The sequence below is a fragment of the Anopheles moucheti genome, chromosome 2 (genome assembly GCF_943734755.1).
Source record: "Anopheles moucheti chromosome 2, idAnoMoucSN_F20_07, whole genome shotgun sequence".
NCBI classification, from domain to species: domain Eukaryota; kingdom Metazoa; phylum Arthropoda; class Insecta; order Diptera; family Culicidae; genus Anopheles; species Anopheles moucheti.
In genome coordinates, this window is record NC_069140.1 from 56,201,312 (window position 1) to 56,227,562 (window position 26,251).

At 43.2% G+C, this 26,251-nt stretch overlaps 3 protein-coding genes across 4 annotated transcripts in view; 1 reads left to right on the forward strand and 2 right to left on the reverse strand.

The window, feature by feature from the left end:
• Positions 1 to 273: 273 nt before the first annotated feature.
• On the forward strand, positions 274 to 13,522 carry LOC128297343 (polypeptide N-acetylgalactosaminyltransferase 14-like). Its single transcript, XM_053032968.1, has 4 exons — positions 274 to 1,722; positions 11,803 to 12,092; positions 12,160 to 12,691; positions 12,757 to 13,522. Exons 1-4 carry the CDS (start codon positions 1,388 to 1,390, stop codon positions 13,397 to 13,399), a joined length of 1,800 nt encoding a protein of 599 aa, XP_052888928.1. The 5' UTR covers positions 274 to 1,387; the 3' UTR covers positions 13,400 to 13,522.
• A 337-nt stretch (positions 13,523 to 13,859) lies between these two features.
• On the reverse strand, positions 13,860 to 16,910 carry LOC128297344 (WD repeat-containing protein 37). Its single transcript, XM_053032970.1, has 3 exons — positions 16,061 to 16,910; positions 15,123 to 15,984; positions 13,860 to 15,052 (listed from the first exon to the last, which is right to left on the reverse strand). The coding sequence occupies exons 1-3, from the start codon at positions 16,449 to 16,451 to the stop codon at positions 14,677 to 14,679; spliced, it is 1,629 nt and encodes a 542-aa protein (XP_052888930.1). The 5' UTR covers positions 16,452 to 16,910; the 3' UTR covers positions 13,860 to 14,676.
• Positions 16,911 to 22,772: 5,862 nt separating this feature from the next.
• Positions 22,773 to 26,251, reverse strand: part of LOC128299386 (elongation of very long chain fatty acids protein AAEL008004) — a 37,515-nt gene continuing 34,036 nt past the window's right edge. For both annotated transcript variants that reach the window (XM_053035339.1, XM_053035340.1), the window contains exons 8-11: positions 25,125 to 25,230; positions 24,918 to 25,054; positions 24,695 to 24,847; positions 22,773 to 24,207 (exon numbers count right to left, since the gene is read on the reverse strand). In XM_053035339.1, the coding sequence (XP_052891299.1) occupies positions 23,986 to 24,207; positions 24,695 to 24,847; positions 24,918 to 25,054; positions 25,125 to 25,230 (618 nt within the window). In that variant the 3' untranslated portion in view covers positions 22,773 to 23,985. The remainder of the gene's footprint in view (positions 24,208 to 24,694; positions 24,848 to 24,917; positions 25,055 to 25,124; positions 25,231 to 26,251) is intronic.

Consider the following 26,251-nt stretch of genomic DNA (forward strand, 5'->3'; position numbering starts at 1 on the left):
CAGAGGCATGAGCATGAATGGGGCAGTGGATTTTCGAACGCGCCGCGGGACACACACGCGCCGGAAAACAGTTACGATCCAGCCGGCACCAGCGACGGAGCTCAGGAACGACCGGCTGCGTTCTTCACGGGCACACGAAGAGCCGCAAAGCAAACCGCGCAAACAAGACCCGGAACCCGGAGCCAAGGTAACAAAAAAAAAAAAAACACGCGTGCGGACGTTCCGAGCTGAAACGCAATCGATTCTGGCGCCGGCTCTTCCCGGCCCAGTCCACTGACCGTGCGACAAAGGTCGGTGGCACACACCGCAACAACGCACGATAGGAACGGTAGGCTCCTATTAGTCAGCTCCGGCGTCAGGCATCGCGCAAAACTGATTTCGTTGCTGGCCTTGGCGCATCATCGATTGATTACGCGAGTTCACCTTTCCGGGCAGAACCACCGGGAGTGGAAGTGCGCGGGATTAGAGGGTTGCGCGTGTTACGTGATTAGATTTGTTAGTTGTCCAGGGTTTTTCTATGTGCGTGTGTGTGTGTGGTGTGTGGTGTGTAAGGAAACGGGAAGAACGTGAGATTTGGATGCGCAAGTTCCACGTACAGCGTTATCCATATCCGGTGCACACATTACGGGATACGTGCTCAGAGTAGTGCTGCTACCTCAATATTTGTGGTTCCCGTGACAGGGTGAATTGACGCGGCCGGATCGATAGTGTGATACGGTGGACCGCCGACTATGCATCAGGTGTATGTAAACAGCGCTCTCTGTTGACGAATGACGAGTGCGTTTCTTATCGCGTGTGACGTATTGCTGTGGCTTGGTCGAACGTGGACATCGGATTCAGGGTTCAGAGATCTCGCGTTTGCGATTGTGATAAAAGGCACTGCCAAACGGCACTGCAAGTTCCATTAGCCAATATCATCATCCAAAGAGCGGGAGACACAGAACCAAATCATCGCAAAGGGCTTCCATTGAAGTACCGCTCGCGAACGGCCGGGAATTCCCATCTTCGAGCAAGCAACCGGTGCACATGCTGGCTGTAAATCGTGTATGTTTAGTGCGAATGAATTATGCAGACCCGCGATGAAACGTCCCCACAAGGGCTGTGCTAGCATGCATGGCTGGTAGCGGTTCTGAGAGGAAGCAACAAGATCATGCGAGATAGATCGCCGATCGAATGGAATGTACACGGTGCAAATTAGTCTAAATTGAAGTGCCTACAGCAGTCGTGCAGACGTCTGTGAAAGATCTTTCCCGGCTACAAAGTGGCCACGCGGGCACCAACATCCACGGGTGCGAAAAGTGTTAATTCGTCTTAGCCCCGCCAATTGCCAACCGCGCACCCCGACTCCGACGCCCTCTGCCAACGAGATGCGAACGGGTCCGGCATAATGAAGATCCAGCGCAAAAAACCGATCGTCTTTCTGCTGATCGTGGCGTTTGGCGTCCTGTTCTTCTGCTGCAACAACCTGTATCTGTTTCACATGCCGAAGATGCGGCGCAAGGTCGATCAGGACCAGGCGGAGCAGAATCTCAGCGTCGGGCTGGAGGTGGTGCGCAGGCTCTGGCATGCATGGGCCATGGCTGAACCACCCTTCCAGTCTGGGGGCGGCGGCGGTCCAGATCTCGTGACTACACCGGTGCCGTTCGAACAGCACCACTTTAACCGTACGGTTAGCGATCGACTCGGTGTCGAACGGCCCATTCCAGATACGCGTCATCCAAAGTAAGTAGTTTAAATTTTATGCGAGATTCCTGTACAGCGTGGGACATAAAAATCGTGCTGTCACTATCACATCACGTTTGGTTTGAACTGTAATATTTTCTGGATTTCCTAACCGCAAATCATTGAGGGCTGTGTATCAAGCCATATTAAACCAATGAGCCATTTCGTTGTTTACACTCGCCTGAAATAACAGATACGGTTCCTCGATAGGAATTAGCCACATTAAATACTTTGTTCGAGAGTTAGTATTTTGATTTGTTCCAGAGTTGGATGCCTATTACCCACTTTTTCTTCGTCTTTATCGGAACAACAACCTGAAGAGGTCTGCCATTTCTGGCTTTCTTTGACTTTAGTTATGCCCCGTAGCTGGATAGACAGTCCTCTTTGCACAGAGTTGGATTGGAACGGATGGGATTTTGGATCAGTCCTGTCTCGTGAAGGTCAGCGCCTCTACTGGGTCGTCCGGCTATTACCACACTTGCTAAAAAATGTGGACACAGTGTATAACATTTTGTTTTATAAACAATAATTAAGCAAGCATAGTGAATCTAATTTGACAATTAGCGATTGTTTAGTAAATTAAATGTTTATTAATTATTCGATGTGTGCCATAAGGTGTTTTGCGATAAAGCCTTTTCCCGAGTTATGCGAATAATGCGGCCAAAGAAATTCGCATAACTCGAATTCCTTTTATAACATCGTTTATATTAAGTATTCAGGTATCAATTTCTTCTTTTCACGTTACGAAGCACATTGATAATCGATATGTTTTCGTTTATTCCCATAATTATAGTAAAATCTTTCCCAAAATTTATATTTTAAATATTAAAATGTAACTTTTTTTGGAAAAATTGAAGTATTTGTACACATACAAAATTCAATTCCACATACACAATTACAGGAACTGTAAAAATTTTCAGATTCGCGTAACTCTGGAAAAGATTTCTGCAGGCAACAGAATTCTTACAATTTCTTACAATTTCTTCTATGAATATTAGTTCCTAGATATTAGATCTTCCTAATTTCATAATACAACATTATTCTGAGTTTTTTGGAACTAGAACAAAATAGGATTGGTTTTATGATGATGATGGAGCTTATTTTAAGGCAGTTTTTGAGAAGACATGTTCTACTAGGTTATATGCCATTTTATGATCCAGTAAGATTATTTGTATCCCGTAGGCGGTGTAATCCTTGCTGCGTGGAACCTATCCAGTTGTGTTTCGACTGTCAAGGCCCGAGACCAATGGAACATTTTTTTTTTGAATGATTGTTTAATTAATGTTCAGTTTGATAATAATAACAAATTATTATCTCTTCTTATTACAATAATAAATCATGTTGAGCCACTACACAGGTTAAGAGCCACTGGCTGTGCGGCGATTAGATTTGAACCCGTTGGTAAACAATCTTGACCGGCATTTTTCATCGCCGGACCCATCGAAACATTGCCCGCACGTGGTAGAAAGCAAGGCGCATGGTCGCGAAGGCGCAGGGCGCTTTAAGACATTCCGCTAATCAGCGGGAACGAATCATTTCGCAGTTTGCCGGGATTTGCTCGCCAGTTATTGACCCCAAAGCAAGGAGTTGCGGATGGCCAATGGGCTGAGTAGTTTCGCAGTAGTAAAAACGGTCAAGTGTGTGTTCAGCAACTCATCGGATTTGATTGACGATGGTGTGAGCTTAGTGCACATAATCATGCTACTTCACGCACGATTGTTGGCAGATTGGATTCAGAAAAATATATTGAACCATTAAAAACAAAACACACAACAACAAAAAGGCACATCGTTATCTGTTGAGGACTAACATTTCAACACAAATTGAGGCCAAACCTGCCATGTGTTGGGGTACGAAGAAATAAAATAATGATGCTATACTGCTAGCGTGCGTTTGTACAGCAGTCATTCAACGAGAAAATTATTTATGTTCTTTCTTTTATTTAGTTTAAAAATAGAATTAGACACTATCCACTTGAAATCAACGCGAGTGTATCAACACTTGAAAAAATTGGAAGAAAAAACAAAACAAAACAAATGGTAATAAATTCCAATTGGATAAATGTTACTAAAATATGCAAAAAAGCCCCCCCCCCCCCATACGGCAAGGGCGCGATCGTTAAAATAGAATATGTTTGGAAACGGAGATCATTATGCAGCACATCACCTTTACACCAATCAAACCCATTTTGATCGTGAAGTCCCCGCCCTACTGCCACGTTAATGCTTCTCACTTATGGTACGACGTACCGACCATTAATTGCATGTCTCTTTGTTTTAGTGATACGACTAATTAAAATTCCCAGTTATTCTTGTTGTTCGTTTTATTTAGTGAGACTTCCTACAGTACAAGGGTTTAATAACTTACTGACTGGTGGTCGTCAATACACAGTCGTAATGCTTGTTCATGGTCACCATGGTAATGGTGAATTTTTCCCTTTTCGAGACAGGAGACCACACACTTCCTCTGCAGGCTTTCTTCTTCTTTATCGGCCCACCAACCTCAAGAGGTGTCTAGTAGTAGGCCTGCTGGCATTTCTGGCTTTCAGTTACTTTATTTACCTTTATAGCTAGATAGTCAGTCCTAGATTGGGGGGATTGGTCCGGTCCGTTCGTGTAACGACTAGCGCTGCTACCATCATGCCACCGGGCCGCCTTTCTTTGCAAGCTTTACGGGTTGAATATCCACGAGATTGACGAACACTTACTGTGAACTCCTGGAAGATGTTGCATTTAACCTCCAAATTCGACGAGTATAGGCAGCGGCGGATCAAATGGTAGGCGGAGTAGGCGGTCGCCTGGGGCCTCGTCGTGTTGGGGGCCCCAAACAACTTGTGCAGACTGTGCGATTTTTGGAAATTTAACAGCAGAGTTAATTTATAGCACAAAATCTAATTAAAAAGGTAGAAAATTGATCGAAAATATCCTTGGTATCTTTGAATTTTATATATCCTTGGTTATATAAAACATTTGTTTCTATTTGATTAGGTATATCGGCCCGGTTACACGGCTACGCAAGAGAAGTATGCAGTGTATTCAAACTCCTTCTTCTTTATCGGCACGTCATCTTCAGGATGTTTAAGCCTACCGTTTCTATTTTTATTTTTACTATATTTACACGCAGGATAGTCAGAGCTGCGTACGGAGGTTTGGTGGTCCAAATGAAATTTTTCCGTGGTCCTGTCTTGTGCAGACCGGCTGCGCTACCAATACACCATCTGGCCGCCCCGTGAACCCTTACATTCCCTTTTACTTCAACCTATTCATGTATTCTAATCAGTGGAGGATCAATCCCCTTGGAGGCCCAGGGCGGAAATATAGTTGGGGCCTCTAATTTTTAAAACGATGCAGGAGGGAAGGGGGACATTGAGGGGACTTGAAATGAGACAAGGCGAAAAGCGCAGTAAGACGGGGCCTATTGCCGTTTGATCCGCCGCTAGGCTGTCCCTAATCATTCATACGTATGAACTCATGTCTGTTCGCGATGAACTGCGCCTTTGCCTCCTTTCACGTATACCAGGTATTGACCAGTTCCGGAACAACACACCGACTGCAGGTGAGATGGGTCATGTGTGTTTGTGACGACATCGTCGGTAGCACGGAACATACACGGGAGATTGTGCTGCAACATCGTGCTACAGGATCCTTAAGGCCAGTGTATGAGACCAACCAGATCATGCGTCCACTACAGTACCCGATCCTGTTTCCACGGGGTGAAGCCGGTTGTACTCATGGTATGTTGAAGATACGTCGTCGAGGAAGACAGCCGAAACAATCGAGCACGGGGACAAACACAGATAGTGGTGCCGTCATCAATGAGAATGATCCCCAGATGGAGCCGAATGCAGAGGAAAATTCATCCAATCAAATTACTCCACGTAAATATGCCGCGTATATATTACATATCCTGGCGGGAGATCGCTTATTCTCTGATGCATTGTGAGGGGTAATCACCTGTCATACATTTTGCAATACAGAATGAGCAAGTTACTAAGTTGTGAATTTCGATTTTTTTGTTTGTTTATTATTTAGGGGATTGTTTAACATTGTGTATCCCATTAAACAAACAACGCAAATTTTATATAATAATAATAATTTGTGTTATGCACAGTCGGTTAGATTTGCATAGCTTTTAGCATTTGAAAATTAAAATGCTAAGTCAAGTTTTTGTGTTGAAAGACTACCTCCATGATCATTCGCTCACGTCGATGTTTTAGGCGATGAATAAAAATTAACGGTTGATTCCTGTGGTGAGCTTCTACTTACTGAACTTTTTCAACAACTGATCATGTTTTATAGCATTCTTTGATCCATTAGGTGCAGGGCCACGAGAGTTGACAAAATGCTGACTAATTTGTAAAAATGACCAAATCAGCTGGTCAACTGTGAAAACCACTATACCGTTGCCGCGCACACAATTGTTTTCAGATTTTCGATACCAGGAGAGCATGTTTTTCAAGAGGTGAAATAAATTTGCGCTGCAGGTGAAATAACCTGCAGCGTGGAATAAATTTGCCCAGCAATATTGCATTGCGTACTATCAAACCCGTGAGAGTGTTCACTAGTTTAAGAAAAATGGATGAAACGGAGAGCATCCTTCATTTCGCTCAAACTATCCATGGGCTGGTACGAAATTCCATACAAAACCAGCTGTTTTCAGATTCCCGATACCAGGAAAGCATCCACGGAAGAGGTAGCACCTTGTACAGTAATTTTGCTCGAAAACCGCCTAAAGGTATGCAATATTCAAAACATTAACTTTCCCGTTGGTCGTGAAAAATTTCTTCGAAAACCGCCGAAAGGTATGCAATATTTAAACACTATTTTTCCCGTTGGTCGTGAAAAATTTCTTCGAAAACCGCCGAAAGGTATGCAATTTTTAAACACTAACTTTCCCGTTGGTCGTGAAACATGTCTTCGAAAACTACCAGTTTTCGAATGTATAGTACCAGGAGAGCATCCACGGAAGAGGTAGCACCTGGTAATTTTGTCCGCCTAAAGGTATGCAATGTTTATACACTAACTTTCCATACAAACCAGCTGTTTTCAGATTTTCGATACCAGGAGAGCATGTTTTTCAAGAGGTAACACCTGGTACCAGCAGAGCAAGATGGCGCCCAACAATTCATGAAAAGTTTCATGAAATTATTTCATGAAATATTTCATGAAACATTTCATGAACATTTCATGAAAATTTCATGAAATATTTCATGAAATATTTCATGAAACATTTCATGAAACATTTCATGAAATATTTCATGAATGAAATTTTTATGAATGAAAATTTTATGAATGAAATTTTAATGAATGAAATTTTTTGAATTAATTTTTTATGAATGAAATTTTAATGAATGAAATTATCATGAATGAAAATTTTATGAATGAAATTTTCATGAATGAAATTTTCATGAATGAAAATTTTATGAATGAAATTTTCATGAATGAAATTTTTTGAATGAATTTTTTATGAATGAAATTTTAATGAATGAAATTTTCATGAATGAAAATTTTATAAATGAAATTTTCATGAATGAAATTTTCATGAATGAAATTTTCATGAATAAAAATTTTATGAAAGAAATTTTCATGAATTAAATTTTAATGAATGAAATTTTTATGACTAAAATTTTTGTCAATGAAATTTTTATGAATGAAATTTTTTTTGAATGAAAATCTAATGAATGAAATTTAATTGAATGAAATTTTTATGAATGAAAATTTAATGAATGAAATTTTTTGAATGAAATTTTAATGAATGAAATTTTTAAGAATGAAATTTTTATGAATGAAATTTTTATGAATGAAAATTTTATGAATGAAATTTTTATGAATGAAATTTTTATGAATGAAATTTTCGTGAATGAAATTTTTGAATGAAATTTTTATGAATGAAAATTTAACGAATGAAGTTTTTTGAATGAAATTTTTATGAATGAATTTTTAATGAATAAAATTTTTATGAATGAAATTTTTATGAATGAAATTTTTATGAATGAAATTTTTTTGAATTAAATTTTCATTAATAAAATTTTCATTCATAAAAATTTCATTCATGAAATATTTCATGAAATGTTTCATGAAATATTTCATGAAATAATTTCATGAAACTTTTCATGAATTGTTGGGCGCCATCTTGCTCTGCTGGTACCAGGTGTTACCTCTTGAAAAACATGCTCTCCTGGTATCGAAAATCTGAAAACAGCTGGTTTGTATGGAAAGTTAGTGTATAAACATTGCATACCTTTAGGCGGACAAAATTACCAGGTGCTACCTCTTCCGTGCATGCTCTCCTGGTACTATACATTCGAAAACTGGTAGTTTTCGAAGAAATGTTTCACGACCAACGGGAAAGTTAGTGTTTAAAAATTGCATACCTTTCGGCGGTTTTCGAAGAAATTTTTCACGACCAACGGGAAAAATAGTGTTTAAATATTGCATACCTTTCGGCGGTTTTCGAAGAAATTTTTCACGACCAACGGGAAAGTTAATGTTTTGAATATTGCATACCTTTAGGCGGTTTTCGAGCAAAATTACTGTACAAGGTGCTACCTCTTCCGTGGATGCTTTCCTGGTATCGGGAATCTGAAAACAGCTGGTTTTGTATGGAATTTCGTACCAGCCCATGGATAGTTTGAGCGAAATGAAGGATGCTCTCCGTTTCATCCATTTTTCTTAAACTAGTGAACACTCTCACGGGTTTGATAGTACGCAATGCAATATTGCTGGGCAAATTTATTCCACGCTGTAGGATATTTCACCTGCAGCGCAAATTTATTCAACCTCTTGAAAAACATGCTCTCCTGGTATCGAAAATCTGAAAACAATTGTGTGCGCGGCAACCGTATAGTGCTTTTCACAGTTGACCAGCTGATTTGGTCATTTTTACAAATTAGTCAGCATTTTGTCAACTCTCGTGGCCCTGCACCTAATGGATCAAAGAATGCTTAAAACATGATCAGTTGTTGAAAAAGTTCAGTAAGTAGAAGCTCACCACAGGAATCAACCGTTAATTTTTATTCATCGCCTAAAACATCGACGTGAGCGAATGATCATGGAGGTAGTCTTTCAACACAAAAACTTGACCTAGCATTTAGTTTTCAAATGCTAAAAGCTATGCAAATCTAACCGACTGTGCATAACACAAATTATTATTATTATATAAAATTTGCGTTGTTTGTTTAATGGGATACACAATGTTAAACAATCCCCTAAATAATAAACAAACAAAAAAATCGAAATTCACAACTTAGTAACTTGCTCATTCTGTATTGCAAAATGTATGACAGGTGATTACCCCTCACAATGCATCAGAGAATAAGCGATCTCCCGCCAGGATATGTAATATATACGCGGCATATTTACGTGGAGTAATTTGATTGGATGAATTTTCCTCTGCATTCGGCTCCATCTGGGGATCATTCTCATTGATGACGGCACCACTATCTGTGTTTGTCCCCGTGCTCGATTGTTTCGGCTGTCTTCCTCGACGACGTATCTTCAACATACCATGAGTACAACCGGCTTCACCCCGTGGAAACAGGATCGGGTACTGTAGTGGACGCATGATCTGGTTGGTCTCATACACTGGCCTTAAGGATCCTGTAGCACGATGTTGCAGCACAATCTCCCGTGTATGTTCCGTGCTACCGACGATGTCGTCACAAACACACATGACCCATCTCACCTGCAGTCGGTGTGTTGTTCCGGAACTGGTCAATACCTGGTATACGTGAAAGGAGGCAAAGGCGCAGTTCATCGCGAACAGACATGAGTTCATACGTATGAATGATTAGGGACAGCCTAGCGGCGGATCAAACGGCAATAAACCCCGTCTTACTGCGCTTCTCGCCTTGTCTCATTTCAAGTCCCCTCAATGTCCCCCTTCCCTCCTGCATCGTTTTAAAATTAGAGGCCCCAACTATATTTCCGCCCTGGGCCTCCAAGGGGATTGATCCTCCACTGAGTATAGGTCGCCTGTTTACTAGCCGAAACATGCCTAACTTCATGTGTCATGCCAACCAAAGGCTTGGTTTGAGTCAAAAGAAATCACCGTTCATGAATGGCCAGTCTGCTGCTACGATTGCGACTCTATCGAGTACCTTTGGAGAATAATGGCATCAAAGTTTCACGCAAAGGGACAACTCAATCAACACCCTACAGGACCTCCATGTGTGTACAAGGGAATGGAGAGAGCAAACTTGCTCAGAAACAGTAAAAACCTCTTTACTTCAATGTTAAAACAAATCTTTGAAGTAATTAAAACCAAAAGAGGAGCTACCAAATACTAAGACATATAATTTCAAGACAGTTTGAGTCAGTGAAGGGTTTAACGGTAAGCGGACTGAACGGTTTCCTAGGCTGACAAGGGGTAGAACCTTAGAATAGTTCATAAGAAGCATCAACCCTGCTCAATAAATGTGTGTCACTTTCCTGCAACCGCAGTCTCGTTTACTTTGGTCCTCTACCTGCGCTACATGGCTGCTGATATGGTAGGCTCTGAGTACGACTAGGTTCACAAACTTCAGAAAATCAACAATGCCTGACAACATTTTTTAAACATGGCGTCCATAAAGCATGAAGTGAAAGCGAATTGGGACATTTTTCGTTGGATCGCCTAGCAATGGACTCGTTCCCGCTCACACCACCTTATCACTGTAACTAATAAAGGACAGATCACAAACAGAAAGATCATAATGGATCGATATAAAAAATCTAGGAAGAACTTATTCATCAGGCACTACAATCGCTTCATGGTCTTGGCCTGCTGCACGAGTCCTCTAAACCGCTCACGTTTGAGCGCAATCGTTTGCCAATCAAATATGCCAGGACTTTCTGACGGACACATCTGCACCATCGCTCCATCTCAATTTGGGCCTACCACGCCTCCTCTGTCCATGTGGGCGACCTAAAAGGACTTTACAGGCTGGGTCATCCCGTGTCATTCTAATAACGTGACCACCCCACCGAAGCTTGGCGAGTCTAATCCGCTATACGATAAGGAACTCGCCGTAGAATTCATGTTATATCAGCGATGTACATTAAGCATTTTACACGTGCGCGTTCATTTTCCCGCTTAGGCTCCCCACGAGTATAAACCCGTCACTTGTTTGACTTATTGCTTTGGCTTTTTTAGCAGTGCGCCTAATCGAATGCAACACCCTTTTTACGGTTTTTTGTCATTTAAACTTGCTAAAGCAAACTTTTGTTGATGGAATTTTTTATAAGATAAGTGTAAAAAGATTAGTACAGAAAAGCTTTTAGAAAATTCAAAGTGAATCGGCAGAGTTATGTCGCTTTGCGCTTAACTATTGTAACGTCTCATTCATTAGCCTAATTTAACAAAGCCATCGGTAAAATTATGGTCCAAAATTTTACTATTCTTAGTTACAAGACTTGTAATTTATGAAAAAAATCGATAGTATAAATACCATAAATTTACGGGTAAAACTAGCTCATTAAAACAAAAGCTTATTCATTTTCACATGAATGAATTTGAGCAAAAATGGAATAAAATTCAATCTGATTTTAAGCTGAACCGAAACACGTCTTGAGAAATCCAATCACACACCACACATAAATCTACATTTCCCTGTTGATAGTCGTAATCCGCTCGAATTGATGAATGCGTGATTAAATTTTATATATCATGGCTCATGCTCACCATAGGCTGGGTTCCATCACCGCCACCCAGTGGGGTGGACTGAGTAGATGAAATTTAAATAAGTATTCAAAATATTTGGATCTCTAGCAGGAAGTCGACGGTCCGATACATATTAGCGTCTGTTATCAGCTGGCGTAATGGCTTTTGGAACTTGCCTTGGAGTGTGCTGTGTTGAAACGAGTTATTTACATATGCTTCATTATTCGATTTGAAGGTTTCACGGCTTCACCATCAGTAGACGCCTGTGCCGCCCCATGAGCTTGAATATCATTGAGCTGATTCACCCGCTCCGTGTGAATTCCCATGCAACGCAGCGAGATTAAAAAAATGTACCCGTTTTAAGCCGTTAACGTGCTTTTAAACACTTTTTACTTAATGCAAAACAATTCAATCGTGTTCATTTAAATGTTATCGTTTTAGCTGCCAACAGCGCACCTACCTCACGACCCCTGGGCGTACTACATCTGTGATAATAACGTTCCATAATGAAGCTACCTCCACACTGCTGCGAACGCTCGCCAGCATCCTGCAGCGTACTCCGCTCGATATGTTGCACGAAATCATCCTGATCGACGACTGCAGCGACAATCATGTGAACAACAGCTTAGAGCATCCTGCGGAAATGGATAGAAACCCTCAGGATGTTAGGTATTACGAATGGTTTAACCAAATTCCGCTCGTGAGATACTACCGTAATTCGGTGCGACAAGGTAATACTTACTGGAGAGCATTAGTCCATTCTACTGCAGCGTTTAATCCGTCACTTTCCGTGCGCAGGACTGATACGTTCCAGAAACATTGGGGCGACGTACGCGGCTGGAAGCTACATTCTGTTTCTGGACAGCCATTGTGAGGTGAATCGGGGGTGGCTGGAACCACTGCACGATCGACTCGCGATCGACGCGACCGCCATCCTTAGCCCGGTGATAGACATCATCGATCCAGGTACGTTCGAGTATCGGGCAAACAGTGCCCGGTTGCGGGGCGGTTTCGATTGGAGCCTTCACTTTCGTTGGTTGCCGATCGCCGAGGAAGAGTTCGAGCATCGGCGGCACGATGAATCGCTACCGTTCTACAGTCCCGCCATCTCCGGCGGCATATTTATCGTGGCGAAGAATCTGTTCGAGCAGCTGGGAGGATTCGATCCGGGTATGGACATTTGGGGTGGCGAATCGCTCGAGATGTCCCTGAAAGCGTGGATGTGCGGTGCACACGTGGAGGTGGTGCCCTGTTCACGCGTTGGGCACGTCTTCCGGCGTAAGCATCCGTTCAGCTTTCTACCGGACGGGAGCCATGTGACGTATCTACGGTGAGTAAATACCCCTGATAGTGATAATAAGTAAGTAATCTATCGAAACCCGCTTGCTGTTACAGCAACACAAAACGTGTGGCACTCGTTTGGATGGATGAGTTCAAAAACTTCTTCTACGAAGCCCGCCCAGAGGCGGTCCCCATCGATGCGGGATCGATTACTCAACAGCAGCATCTGCGACGATCGCTCAACTGTCGCAAATTCAGCTGGTACCTGCAGAACGTGTTCCTCGACCTGAAGCTTCCCAACGAGAACAATGTCGCTTTCGGGCAGCTACGACACGGCGAACGATGTCTTGCCGTTAAACCAAAGAGAGTGCCAGCATCGGCAAGAATGCGCAAGCGATTGAACGAGAATGACGTCACATTGGTGGACTGTGGGGCGCGTGATATGGACGGCAGCGATGGACAGCTGCAGTGGGCGCTACATAAAACCAACGGCCAGTTAAGTACGGATCGGGCGGTTTGCCTTACGGTGCGTAATGGTTTCGTGCTGGCTGAACGTTGCCGTCAGAAGAATAACCTTCCGCGAACTGACGATAAGGATAGACAACGGTGGCAACGACAGGGTGGTACACTGATACACCAAGCAAGCGGCATGTGCTTGGAAAGTCTCGTCAGGGATGATGTCGGTGCGTCCGAGTGCCGCCGTGGTGCACCATCGCAGCTGTGGAGTTTCTCCGTAGAAGTGCAACAGCTCACGTAGGTGGACGGTTGCGGCTCATGTACCAAAAATATACACAAAGCGTTTCAACTCCAGCCTGTTCCGGTCCGGTGCGTTCTTTCCTTTCGTTGCAAAGAATATACACCCGATTGATGTTTGTTAGTTGATAGTACTGTCTCCTTTCTCCAAGTGTGTTTGTTTACATCACAAGATTACATTCGAATTGAGTACCAGTCGTGCGTTCGTACATACATTTGGTATTTTGCTTATCGTCTCGACTACCCACAATGCTCTTCAACGTCAACTCCATCGTCCATCCAATCTTTAATAAATCTTCGTAACGTGTAAGCGTTAAAAATAATGGGCTCCAGTCTACTGTCGTCCATTGTCCGTGACGGAACTGTGATGTTTTGTTCATCGTTGCAATTATGCAGTTCTACCTGTCTGTATCTATCCCTCCTTATAGTACTACGTGATAATACACATTCTTCCTTTACATTCTACTAACCCGTACCCTGGAACTGCCCAAACTGCTCCACCCAAACTGATGCTGGTTAAAATATAGTTGGAACATTAGAATTCTCCTCCATTTCCGTAAGGTGCCATTAGTGACTGTATATTGACTGTATTTAAATATTAATTTGTGTTCTCTGCTGCTGATGTTTGAAAAATTAAGGTGTTGCTAAGGTAATTGTGTGCTTTTTTTCTCCCAGCATTCACAAAATCTAATCAGTTTTGTGAGGTAGCTGTCCCACAACATAAATATTTCTATTGAAGAAAAAAATGCTTAGAATATAAAAAATGACCTGAAACCGCATATAAATATTTACCCAGAATGTGAATGAGATTCTTCTCGTTTGCTAATTCTAGCATCATTTTGCATTTGCGCTACCTTGATTAGTTTACCCGAGACTTTTTTATCCCGCCATAGCAATGAAACAAGGAAGAAGAAAAAAAACCTTCAAAAATCCAACACATTTAAGATGCGGATGCAAAGAGAAAGTTAACAAGAACAAGCATGGTCGTTGAGCCACGAACATGTAGCAGAATAATAATTTCGTCTAGCAAGTATCGATTGTGATTCCGATTCTACAATTCCTTCGTCTGACGCAGCATCACTGGGAAGCTTACTGTACCGTGTACTCTAATGACTAAGTAGTTGGTGGCAATGCAACGCGCAATGAAACATACACAACAAACAACCATTATTGAATAAACTAAAACAATGTAACGAACGAAACAACAAAAAACGACATGTGCTTCCTGCTCTGCTTCGATCCTCTGACGCGGTTACCTGCACGTACCCATGAATTAGTTGCTCAGTTGTCTTTGGGTGGCAAACAAACGCCCCAGCCCAACACTCGCCGATCGAAACCACTTGAGAAGAGATTGCAGTTTGAGCTGATATCCTCGGTCCAGGCGACTGCGGATACCATACGTCGATGGCCTTGGCGGCTCGTACGGGGTAACCGGGCAATGCGCTGTCCGTTCAGATCGAACAGCCGAATATGGCGATTATCGTGCGGGATGGCGATCACACCGCTGGCCGACACGGCCAACCGATTTACGGCGGAATCCGTGCGGATGGTTGTAAGCGCAGAACGCATGTTACGCAGCTCCCATACCTTCACCGACCGGTCATCTGATCCGGAGACTACCTTGTCATCACGTGTGAATACTGTAGAGGTGACGTTTCTGGAAGAAAAAGACGATTACATTCACAGGACGTGCGAGGTGGACATTCGTACTCAGTTAGGCATCTTACTCAGTGTGTCCTTGGAAAACTGAAACCGCCGGAATGGAGTCACGGAAATCCCACAGCCGGAAGGTGGAATCACGCGAAGCCGTCACAACGAGCCGTTGGCTCGGATGGGCTGACGCGTGAGTCAGCTCGTGATCGTGACCGCACAGTGGATGCAACGGTTCCCGTGTTTCCACGTCCCACAGAATCGCAGTCCGATCCCAGCTGGCCGTTATAACCTGATCGCCACCGGGTAACCAGTCGGCTGCCACTACCACCGCCGTGTGTCCTCCGGGGCCGGAAAATTCGCACAACGGCGTCCGCAACACATCAATCCGTTCCTTTTCTTCGTACGGTCCTTCCTCCTCTTCCTCGAGTTCCTCCTCCGAGGAATGGCCCTTCCGTGCCGGTATCTCCCAGTTCACGGCAGCTTGCCATATTTGAGCGGTGGCATCCCCACTGCCAGTCAGCACGATGTCGCGCGTTGGATGAAACTTGATCGAGTTGACCGATCCACTGTGTCCCTGATACTGCAGCAGACATCGCCCCGTATCGATGCCCCAAATGCATGCACTGTGATCGGCCGAAGCGGTACCGATGATGGGTTGGCCGGCTTTTGTGCTGACCTGCCAGACACCGTCCTTGTGGCCGCAGAATTCGCGCACTAACGAGCTGACGACGGACTGGGCCTTGAAGCTTGAAACGATGCGACTCGTCTGTGCTCGAAGCTTGTGACCCGCCTTCACCTTGCTGCCTGCACTGCCAAGCTTCGATTTGAAGCTCTTATTTACTGATCCATCCACCTCGAATGCGTCCTGTAGTGGAAGCCTCTCACCGACGGTTGAATCACGCGGAGTACCAGCGACAGCTTCCAATTTTTCACGCACTGCGAAAAAAAAAACAGCAGGAGTATGTAAAATGTGTACGAAACGATGCAATTAATTTCGGTTCGGTGTACTTACAGCTCATGTTTTCCACATGCAATAGTTCAAACTCCTTCTCGATCTGTGAAAACAGATGATGCAGTCGTGCTCGGAACGGTTCCTCGCCACCTCCCAACGATCCGGGCATTATGTCTTCCGCCAAACTGCCCAGCTTTAACGAGCGCTTCGCTGTTAACTGTTTGCCCATGACCGAGGTTCCGCTGACACCACCGGCCGTCGCGCCAGTTACTGCCGGTCCAGTGGCATTTCCTCCCACGCCAACACCAGCAACTCCAGCTGGTCCACCGACGCCTGCCGTAGTACTAACTCCGGCGGAACTTCCACTAACCGAGGAAGAGCCAACCGCAGGTTGCTTCGACGAGGATCCATCTAATGGCATTTTCTGACGACCAAGCAAATCTAAAGCCATCGATTTTATCGAATCCGCTACCGTGAGCTGGTGCCTTAATCCGTTTCCGTGCGCCACCACCACCTCCGTTGCGCTCCGGGAGCGCTAGCGATATCGTTGTCGTCGTTATGCAAGTGTGCAAATGCGTCGATTGCCCCCTCCCCAAAACTTTTACCACCTTCTGCCGCTGCAGTCGTTCGCTTTTCAAGGCAATTGGGAAAATTCACCCACTTCAACCCACTTTTCAGCTGCACTCTCACAAATCGTGTCACTGAAGGTCAATATTTTCTAATCAATTCCTATCCGCACGATAGCTGGGGCGCAATTTCGTTCAAACAATCATGTTTATCAGCGAAGAAATGAAGAGGCACCTCCCGATCCGTTTGCCACCGAGCTAGGTTACGACGTTTTCCCTAACCACGGCACGGGTACAGGTGTTTTGAGGCCCGATTTTATTCGATAATCTACACCAAAACAGGGACTTCTCCTAGCGCTACTTGTCGAATTTGTTTTGAGCACCAGCTTTGATCGAAGTGGCTAAAGGTGAGGTGGGCTGTCAAGTAGAACAGGGACGTATAACTTTTGTCTGTGTTTCACAAAAGCGATTAAAATATGGTGCGATTTTATTGAGTTTTCTAGGTTGATGTGCGAAATAGAATTTAAGTGACTTTTATCCATTTCAAGAGGATATATTAAAGAAAGTGTTGTAATGAAAATAGTGTACCACAATGTGCATTTTGGTTTGACAGCCCTGAAATATTCAACAGTTTGACGTTTACGATGGCATTTGACAACTACCGACCAGGTGGATTGAAATTGAATGCGTGTAGTCAATTTTAAGTCCTTTCGCTCAGACTCTTCCGCTACTTAATGGCCATTTTTACTCTTCTTTTAGTTTCGATTTTATTATGTGCTAACAAATACACCATTGTAGAGAAAAAAAATGCGTGATACTGTGATTTCTATTTCAATAATTCAATTAAAACGTCTATCAGTTGCCAACGACACGTAACTAAAAAAGGCTGTTTTTACATTCTGGAATCTATTCTGCTGTGTGGTTAAATTTCATTCCGAGTTGTATGATAGTGACACAATTTATAGAAATAAATCTTTATTTTGCCAGGTCTCCAAACCAAACCTACTTCGTGCGACTTTTTGGATGTACGATCGTCATAACGTAGTTTATTGCACTGCTATCTTCACCGCGCGATCGTTGCACAACGTTTTGTTCGAAACCGTTGACGAAGGTTCGCGATCGAACATTTGCTTTCATTTCGAGAAAGTCTTCCTGTAGTTGCTTCATGAGATATTCGAATCGGGCGATACGGCCTATGTACGACTCAAAAACTTCCGGGTCCTGTTCCGACGTGGTTTTAGATTCGTTCCTTTCCTTCAGCTTATTATAATCGTCCAGCAGTTGATCGTACTCTTGACGGCTCACAACATTATCCAAATGCTGTGTTGAGTCGATTTTCGGCAGATCTTCTATTGTTTCCATGTTCAAGATGCGTTTTGTTTTGTGGCGTTGCGTTCTACTCCACGAATACTTCACGAATGAGCTAATCTCACCGAACGACAAGCAATAGAATAAAGCATTCGCGTCGGTTGCCAGCCGCAAAAGTTATCAGCTAATGATTGCTGGCATAACAATCGAGCGGTACTGGTAGATGAAATGCGTCAGATAAATGATACAGAATGCAAATCTTGGCTCAAGTGACGAAACATGCAAGACGCTCAAGTCAACATACGATATGGTGTTTTGTTGTTTTTTACCTTAATAGTGTGAGAAGCTGCATCCAGAACCAGATTTTTTACGCGACTTTTTTTATAATCGCCCGAAAATAGGAGATAATGCTGTCGTACGACTTTATATCAGATTGCTGATGTTGTTTTGAATTGGTTGTACGCCAGATAGGGGTTTTACGCAAAAGAAACATGTACACTTATCTGGCTCTGCAAGGTGAAGCTAAATAGATAATGTAGGAGCAGATATTTTTTCGGAGGTATGTCCTAAACAGTTCTTTTCTTGGCATCTGAGCGCCATTAAATGGGCGATCTTTGGTACAGTATGAACTGTTGAGGATAATTGAATACAGTAAAGTTTCCTTGATCGTGTCCCTTTCGTAGAAAAGGTAGTTGGAAACTGTCAGAGGAGAAACGGAAATACAGCCACCGTACAGTTCTTCACCATGCGGCAGATCCTGGAGAAGATGACGGACCAGTAGCTACACTCCTTCCATCTCTTCATCGACTTCGATCTCAAGCCCGTAAACGACAGCATAGCCAGAGTAAAACTTTACGACTGTTTTGGAATCCCGGCAAAACTTACCAGACTAGTAAGAATGGGAATGGCCAACGGCCATTGCTAGGTGATGATGGATGGAAAAATCTCAGAGCCCTTTGCTACTTCCAAGGGTCTGCGACAAGGAGATGGTCTAGCTTGTCTACTCTTCAACCTATCGTTGAGCAGGTGAACACTGCCGTGACTCGGAGGTGGACACTTCGGGGATCTTCTTCTATATGTCAATCCAGATCCTGGCATACGCTGATGCCATAGACATCATTGGTTTACGGATCTGTTACGGAGTGGAAGCTTACCAAAGGATTGAGCAGACGGTAGAAAACCTTGGGTTGGAGATTAACGAGGCAACAAATGCTTACAAATCCTAACTTACGCAAAGATGGGGTACATACACCCCTGAGACATGTGAGACAAAAAAAAGTGGCACCAAGAGTCCTTTGGGGGTTAGCGGTTAATCGTTTTAAATCACCATTCGACAAGTATTTTTTACTAATCACTCTTTCTGGGAGAATGACTGCTGTTCATATGTGACTGGTCATGACAAACACTTTCACAAAACAAACAAGCATCTTGGTCAGGATTTCTTTACTGTTTCGCAGACATCAGTTTACCTTCGATATTCATCTGTCACATTTTGGTGGCGGATAAAAGGATAGCTACAAAACACAGTATTGGGTTCTCCTGTAGGTGACAAAGAATTCGTAAGAAATATTGCTTTAATTTGTCCAGTTTTTTAATGGACACGTTAAAAGGTTTACCTTTCCCAGAGCCTTCAGCTGCTCCTTCTGGCAGATTGTCTGCTAGTCGATAGACTTTTTCACATAAAAGAACGATCCTATTCAGGTATTTCTTTAATTATTTTGCTGGTGACTTCAACCTCCAAGATACACGAGCAAGCATGGTTGACCCTCAAGGAAATTGAGCGGACTCTTTTCAAAGCAAACGTCTAAATTCGACGGTATTAAGATTATCTTAGACATCTTAGAAAGGCTGCTGTCGAGGAAAATTCTGTAGAAAACTAATTCAGGTCAGCTCAGTCTGTAAAGATCCAGTTATGCAGCTTCAAGAAACAAACGGGGCAGCAATAAGGACGTCCATGCATAAGATACTACAGGACGGTAGAGTACGGATCGGGTCGAAGAAGCTTGCTGATAGCGGCAATAAATAGAGATATGGTAGTAAGAAGAATGTCCTGGCATCCTTGAAAGGATGTGATTGACTATCTTCAATATAGCGCTAAAGAGGCATTGCTGTAAGCCCCTAATTATTCTTGCACTCGGAGCAGTAAAGCACCAGGAGTGATATCACCTTTTAAGTCGTCTTTTCCACAACACACCCACATAAGCAGAGGAGTCGCGGGAGTCTCGCGGGATTTCAAAGCCGGATAAGCAAGAAGATTAGTAAGATAATGTACTCAGTGTGTCTGTTCAAATGTTTATTTTTCTTCAACTGTGTGGATGTGTGGCTGGTTGCGTAAAACTACGTGACTGCTGTTCGAAACGACCGTATGCTTAGCGTTTAGTCTGTAATCAACATAGTTAAACCATCTAGAGCTCGCTTATGTGTGAGACATCACTCAACAGTAGTTTAAACTCATTTTTTACCTATGCAACAACACATCATCGGCTTGGCTGTACAGTGAACAGTAAGGTAGTGTTAGTCAGTTAGGCTCCTATTTGAACGGTGATTTCGTTTTTTTATGTTTTACAAAACCATAGTACTTATTCGCCTAAACACCCATGAATGATCAATATCTACACACTTGGTGAATGACACCCATGGCAAATTTGTAGCTCATACACGCACAATATACTATTTTATCTATTACAGTTACCATTTATTCTTTCTGCCAGCAGAAAACACAGCTATTAAATCGTCGTTGATCGCAATGCCGTTTAATCGGTCGCTCTCTGTGGGTGCAGCTAGGTAGAAGTGTTTAGTTTTCGTTAATTACGCGATTGAACAATTTGCAGTACTCAGTAGTATTGAGATTTGGTTTTCCCTTACTACTCCAAAACATTTTCACGCCTACGAAACACGTTACAAAAATTTGTATAGTATCATTCTTCATTTCTCTAGCGTGCTGATTCTGTTGTTCGTTTTTAATTTATTTTTTAATTATAAACCGTTGGGATAATTTGCGAGCAGTTGTTGGAGGGTTGTTCCTTTGTACAGGTTAGTACAATACCGCGTTACACAGAGACAGAGGCATCGTTTTATTTGCCACATGATGTATTCGATTTGCGAAGCAGAAATTAAAGCGTTTGCCTAAGTCGATTGTAAAATCAAGCCTCCCTTTGCAATTCGTCTGGAGCATGGAGCTTTTATATTTACATCTATCGAATAAACACCGATGGTATCCATCAGAAGCGGTAGGGACGAGTGAAACTGTCTACTTAGTTGGTTCTATACAGTACGGGTACTCGGAAGGATCATCCACAGGGTTAGTAGGTGGCTTTTTGCGTACAATCCCAGCGTTTGGATTAATATTTTCTTCGATTATGTCCAGTATGTATATCAGCACAGTCAGAGATCGGTGGATAGCTTGATGATCGATTAAGATTTCACCGCTAGTTTTGAAAGTCTGTATTTCTACATCTAATTCGACGCATTAATTTACTTTTCCTTCTTCGCGCTATCCCATGATAAAGGGCTGCAATCTCTTAATACTTCAGCTCCACCATGAACGATCGGTGGATACAGTGTATTGCCCGAGTTACGCGAATTCTAGAGAAATAATATCGTTCCAAAAATGTATTAAAAGATCGAATATTTATTTTCATGTTACGAAGCTCATTCAAAATTGATATTTTCTCGTTTATTTCGACAATTGGATTGAATTTTTACCCAAAATTGATTTTACTAACAACAAAATGTTACGTAATTTAACAGATACAAGTAAAGTTACAAATACGAAAGTTAACGCACCGTCAAAGTTGTATAATTCGCGCAACTCGGGAAAAGTCTGTATAGCAAACGCTGCTGCTTTCTTTCTGACGATACATTTCTCCTTCTTCTCGTAACATGGGATACAGTTTAAATCTTCTGTTTTATTGCCGAAAGTGTCCTTCCAAAAAATATTCCTTAGACTTAGAGTGAAAAAGTAGATTGGTATTCCACTTAAACGTATAATATAGGACACCACACATCACGACAGCTACTAAAAACCGGGCATTTCCACCAGGTAGGACTGGCAAATCGACAGGGGAAGTTTAGGAAGCATTGATGGATTGGGAAAGGTGGGAGAGGGTTTGCAGGATCGAAGAAGAAAACGATTGACGGACTCTAGTTCCAAAACATGTCGTTATTGAAATTGGTGGAAAATTTAGTACTACAAAGCATTAAGGTCGATCTGTCGTTATGCTTCACAATCATTCTCTCTTTATCTCACGTTTATGTACTGTTTTATTATTATTATTATTTTATTTCTTATTGCTTGCCTCAAGGGCTGTACAATGACGTCTTTGATTACAAACAAAACAAAAATAACGACAAGAAAATAGGATTGAGGAGACGAGACACATTAGGAAGAAGTAGACAGAACACGGGAACGGAAAGTAGAGAAAGATACACTGTGGTCAAACAAATCACCCACGGAATTGAATTCAGAATGCGCACGAACCCAAGGATCACTTTGGGAGAATCGCGTGCGTCGCAAAGGGATGAAGAGGGGTGGACGTAAGCGCAAGCGGTAGGATGGGATATAAAGGGGAATAGCCGCCAGAAGGTTAGGGGAGTCGATGTTGGATAAAAGGATGTTGGCAATAAATAGCACGCGCGCATGACCATGGCGCTCTTTTAGCCCGGCCAGACCTAACAATTGACACCGCACAGGATAAGGAGGGGAAGCAGCACTGGGGTTGTTTAAGAACCGCCGAATGGCGATTCGAGTAAACTTCCGCTGTACCCTCTCCAATCTATCCATTGCGGTGACACCGACAGGAGACCAAACAACGCTGGCATAATCTAAGATAGGTCGGACCCAGCAGCAGTACAACGCCCTCAAGCACAACGGATCACGGAAGGTTTTAGCAAACCTTTCAATGCGCAGCATCATCATGTTCGACAAACATCTGTGGATCGTAGTGTAGTTTACTGCTGCATTTCACAATCGACCTGCTGAATGAATACGCAAAGTCGCTGCAATGCGCTAATCATATTCTCTCTCTCTCTCTCTCTCTCTCTCTCTCTCTCTCTCTCTCTCTCTCTCTCTCTCTCACACACATACACAAACACACATACGTTCCAACGCACATAAACATCGATAGTTTTGCTCGAACTCTTTTCCTATCAATTATATCCTTGATTTTATTCGACCGCTTTTTGTTTTGCTTTCGTACCCATTCTACTAACCCTTTTTAACGCTATGTACCATTGCACTTGTCACACGTTCAGTTCAACTTGCTTTATATACCTTCCTGATTGCTGCACCATCGTTGCACCTACGGCTATACATTTGTCGCTTGTATTCTGTACACAACTCGGTCCGCTAAGCTTGCCCCGTTCGATTGCTTGCATTTGTTTCTTGTGTTTTGTTTGTATTTTTTAATATGTTTGCTTCGAAATAAATCATCACTATGCAAAAACACACCAATGTAGCTTTCTTACTAAACTTAAAAAAGACAAAAGGGGGTAAAGCTGCCTGCCTGCCTCTTAATCTCCATTTTATATGTATGTATGTCCAAAGAGACATACTTCTGCTTGCATGAAATCCTAAACAGACCCGAAGGCGTAACATGCCGTAACTAACCTTGCCCTAAGCAGCCTTCGTCAGATTGAATGCTTTTAGTTAGATTTGCTGCTCTGCGACGACGTGTGTGCTGTTTTGTATGTGTGCCTCGGCATTCCACGGTAATAGTAGTAGTAGTAGTAGTAGTAAGGGAGAATTAAAATGATACTTTAAAAAACAAGCTACTATATCCATCTCGGTGTACGTGGCGTACTGTATTAATTCAAAAGCAGTAGGAGCGTACCAGAGCCTGTACTGAAAAGATACATCAGACCGGGCAATGGTTGGAGAGCTGCAAAATTATGCGTGGATTGGGGATGAGTGTAAGGAAAGGGAGAGGCCTTGGGATGCGATTAACCGATTGACTTGGGATGCTATTACCCGGTGGCATCTACGATACCCTACACACACGTGCTCGCACGCACACCCAAACACACACACACACATTCGCGGGTTCCGGGACAATTTTACAATAAATTAATAATTAATTACAAGAACCGAATCCGGTCTGCCGTATCCCGCTATTATTGGGCTGCCGTGTGCGTATTCGTTGAAGACCGTTGCGTTAGTTCCATCTCGGCTGGTACGTCCCCGCGTACGTAGTAATCGGCTGCCTTGTTGCCGGTGCCATTGCTGAGCGTACCGTTGGCGCTGCCGTTGGCCACGTGGCCATTTTGTTGTTGCTGCTGTTGCAGGAGTAGTTCAGCTTCCCGTTTCTTGGCAGCGGCAGCCGCGTCCCTCTTCCGCTGTAAAGCGAAGGAAAGAAACAAACAAACGCAACAGAATTATAAACACAATTTTCAAATAGATGCAGTATGAGAGAAACAATAGTGCATGTTAAATTGAAACGAGTTTGCGAGACGTTAACTTAAAGTTCGATAAATGATGAGGTCTATGACATCCGTGTCTTGAATCCGAACCAGAAACACACTAGCGACACGTGAAACGTTATGTGTGTTCCACATTTAAGAAAAAGAATTCGAAAAAGAACTGGTTTTATAGTTGGATGATGATCGCACCATTGCTAGTGACGTGTGAAGGGCAAAAATTCTACCACACGCAAGTGGCTTTCAGGCTCGGCCACTTTGCGTTATATTGCGATCGATCGAATATAGCTCGTTGGTAAAATTTACATAATTTTGATTTAAAAAAATGCTCCCTAGAGCATTGGTATTGGAGCAATAGCACAGGCATTCGATAGAACTTGGGGGGGAAAGAAGTCCCAATACACACCATTTGGGCTTTGTATGTGGACTGGTAGAACTCGTTGAACAGGAAGAAGAACATCACAGCATGCATTCCGATCCACCAGACGAAAGCTTTCGGGTAGTTGCAGTCGATAAACAGCAGCTGGAAAGCGTGTACCATAATCAGGACGAACTGGACCTGCAATCAAAATGTGAACGTTAGCATTGTGGGGCATAACAACACTAAGGAGGGCTGCTGCTTCACTTACCATTTGAAGGGCGGTTAGATATTTCTTCCACCACAAATATTTCTGGAATTGCGGTCCGAGGGCAGTAAACAGATAGTACGTATACATCACTATGTGTACGAACGTGTTCAAAAGGCCGAAGAATGTGCTGTGACCGCCTGTTGGTGGGGTAAGAGCGCAGAGGGTATTAGTAAGAGAACGGATCTACCGTACTGCCGGATAGCTTACCTGGAGTGAACTTAACACCGAACCACACCGACATTGGCATACATCCGTGGTGAATGACGTGCAGTGTAGACACTTGACTACTCTTTTTGCGCATCACAAAGAACAACTGTCAAGAGAGGAAGGTAACATTGGATGTATTAGTCGCTCATAGCTACGAGATACCGATCAGTGTGTTGATCTTCTGTCATCTTCTCAGTATATATCTCTGCACAAACACTCGATGACACCCCATTCCGTTCTTATTGCTCATTCGTCTTGAACCACTGCTATGTTGCGCCTTACGTGCAGTGCAAGAAGTGCACTGGCGAGTGGTTTGTAGTACGCGCACTAACCGCTTACGGTGACCACCATCGGTCACACATATGTTTTCTCAGAACGAGGCATCCCAAGGCAGTCCGGTTGCAACGTGCACAGTCGCGTTCACGGACACGCTTTTCTAGGGTGCCCTAGCATGACCCGGTCAGTAGAGCTGCCACTTACATGCGATCGCTACCAGTCGCAACCATTCCTTTGATGGTGCGATTGTACTAACTAGATCAACTACGAGATCTAGCACCTCTGGCATGGTACCATGCTGAGAGCAATGCACGAATCTATACAATGAGTGCACGAAGTAGTATTCTACAAGTATTTCATATTGCATCAAATTAGTACCTACATACAAAGCGTTCATTTCTCAGGCGATGCTGTGTCTTCTTCGTGCAGTGCTGGGCCTGGTGACAATTAGCCTTTTCCAAGAAAAAAGCAAAGCATAAGTTGCGTGCGAAAAATCCTACCATTCCAGTGTGGAAGACCAAAACCGGAATTGGTTTCAACTTGCTGGATAAATCTGCACCATGCAGCCGGTTCTGTGGTGATCGTGTGTGATCGTGCACAAGCCAACGGGCCCATCCATACCGGTGGCAACATGGTCGAAGTCAAACACAGATGAAGGCAATATGGAGACTCGGCAAAACTCGATAAGCGAGAAAATCAACTAACGGGAGTGTAGCATTTCAGCGTGAATGAGATCGGGTTTTACCACCTTTGTCGTTCTACTTTGCAAAGATTGTTCCCGCAGACTCTTTTCAGGCTCACCCAAAAAGCCGTTTAGCATCCAATTGGGGGGGCCGATCTGCACACTGACG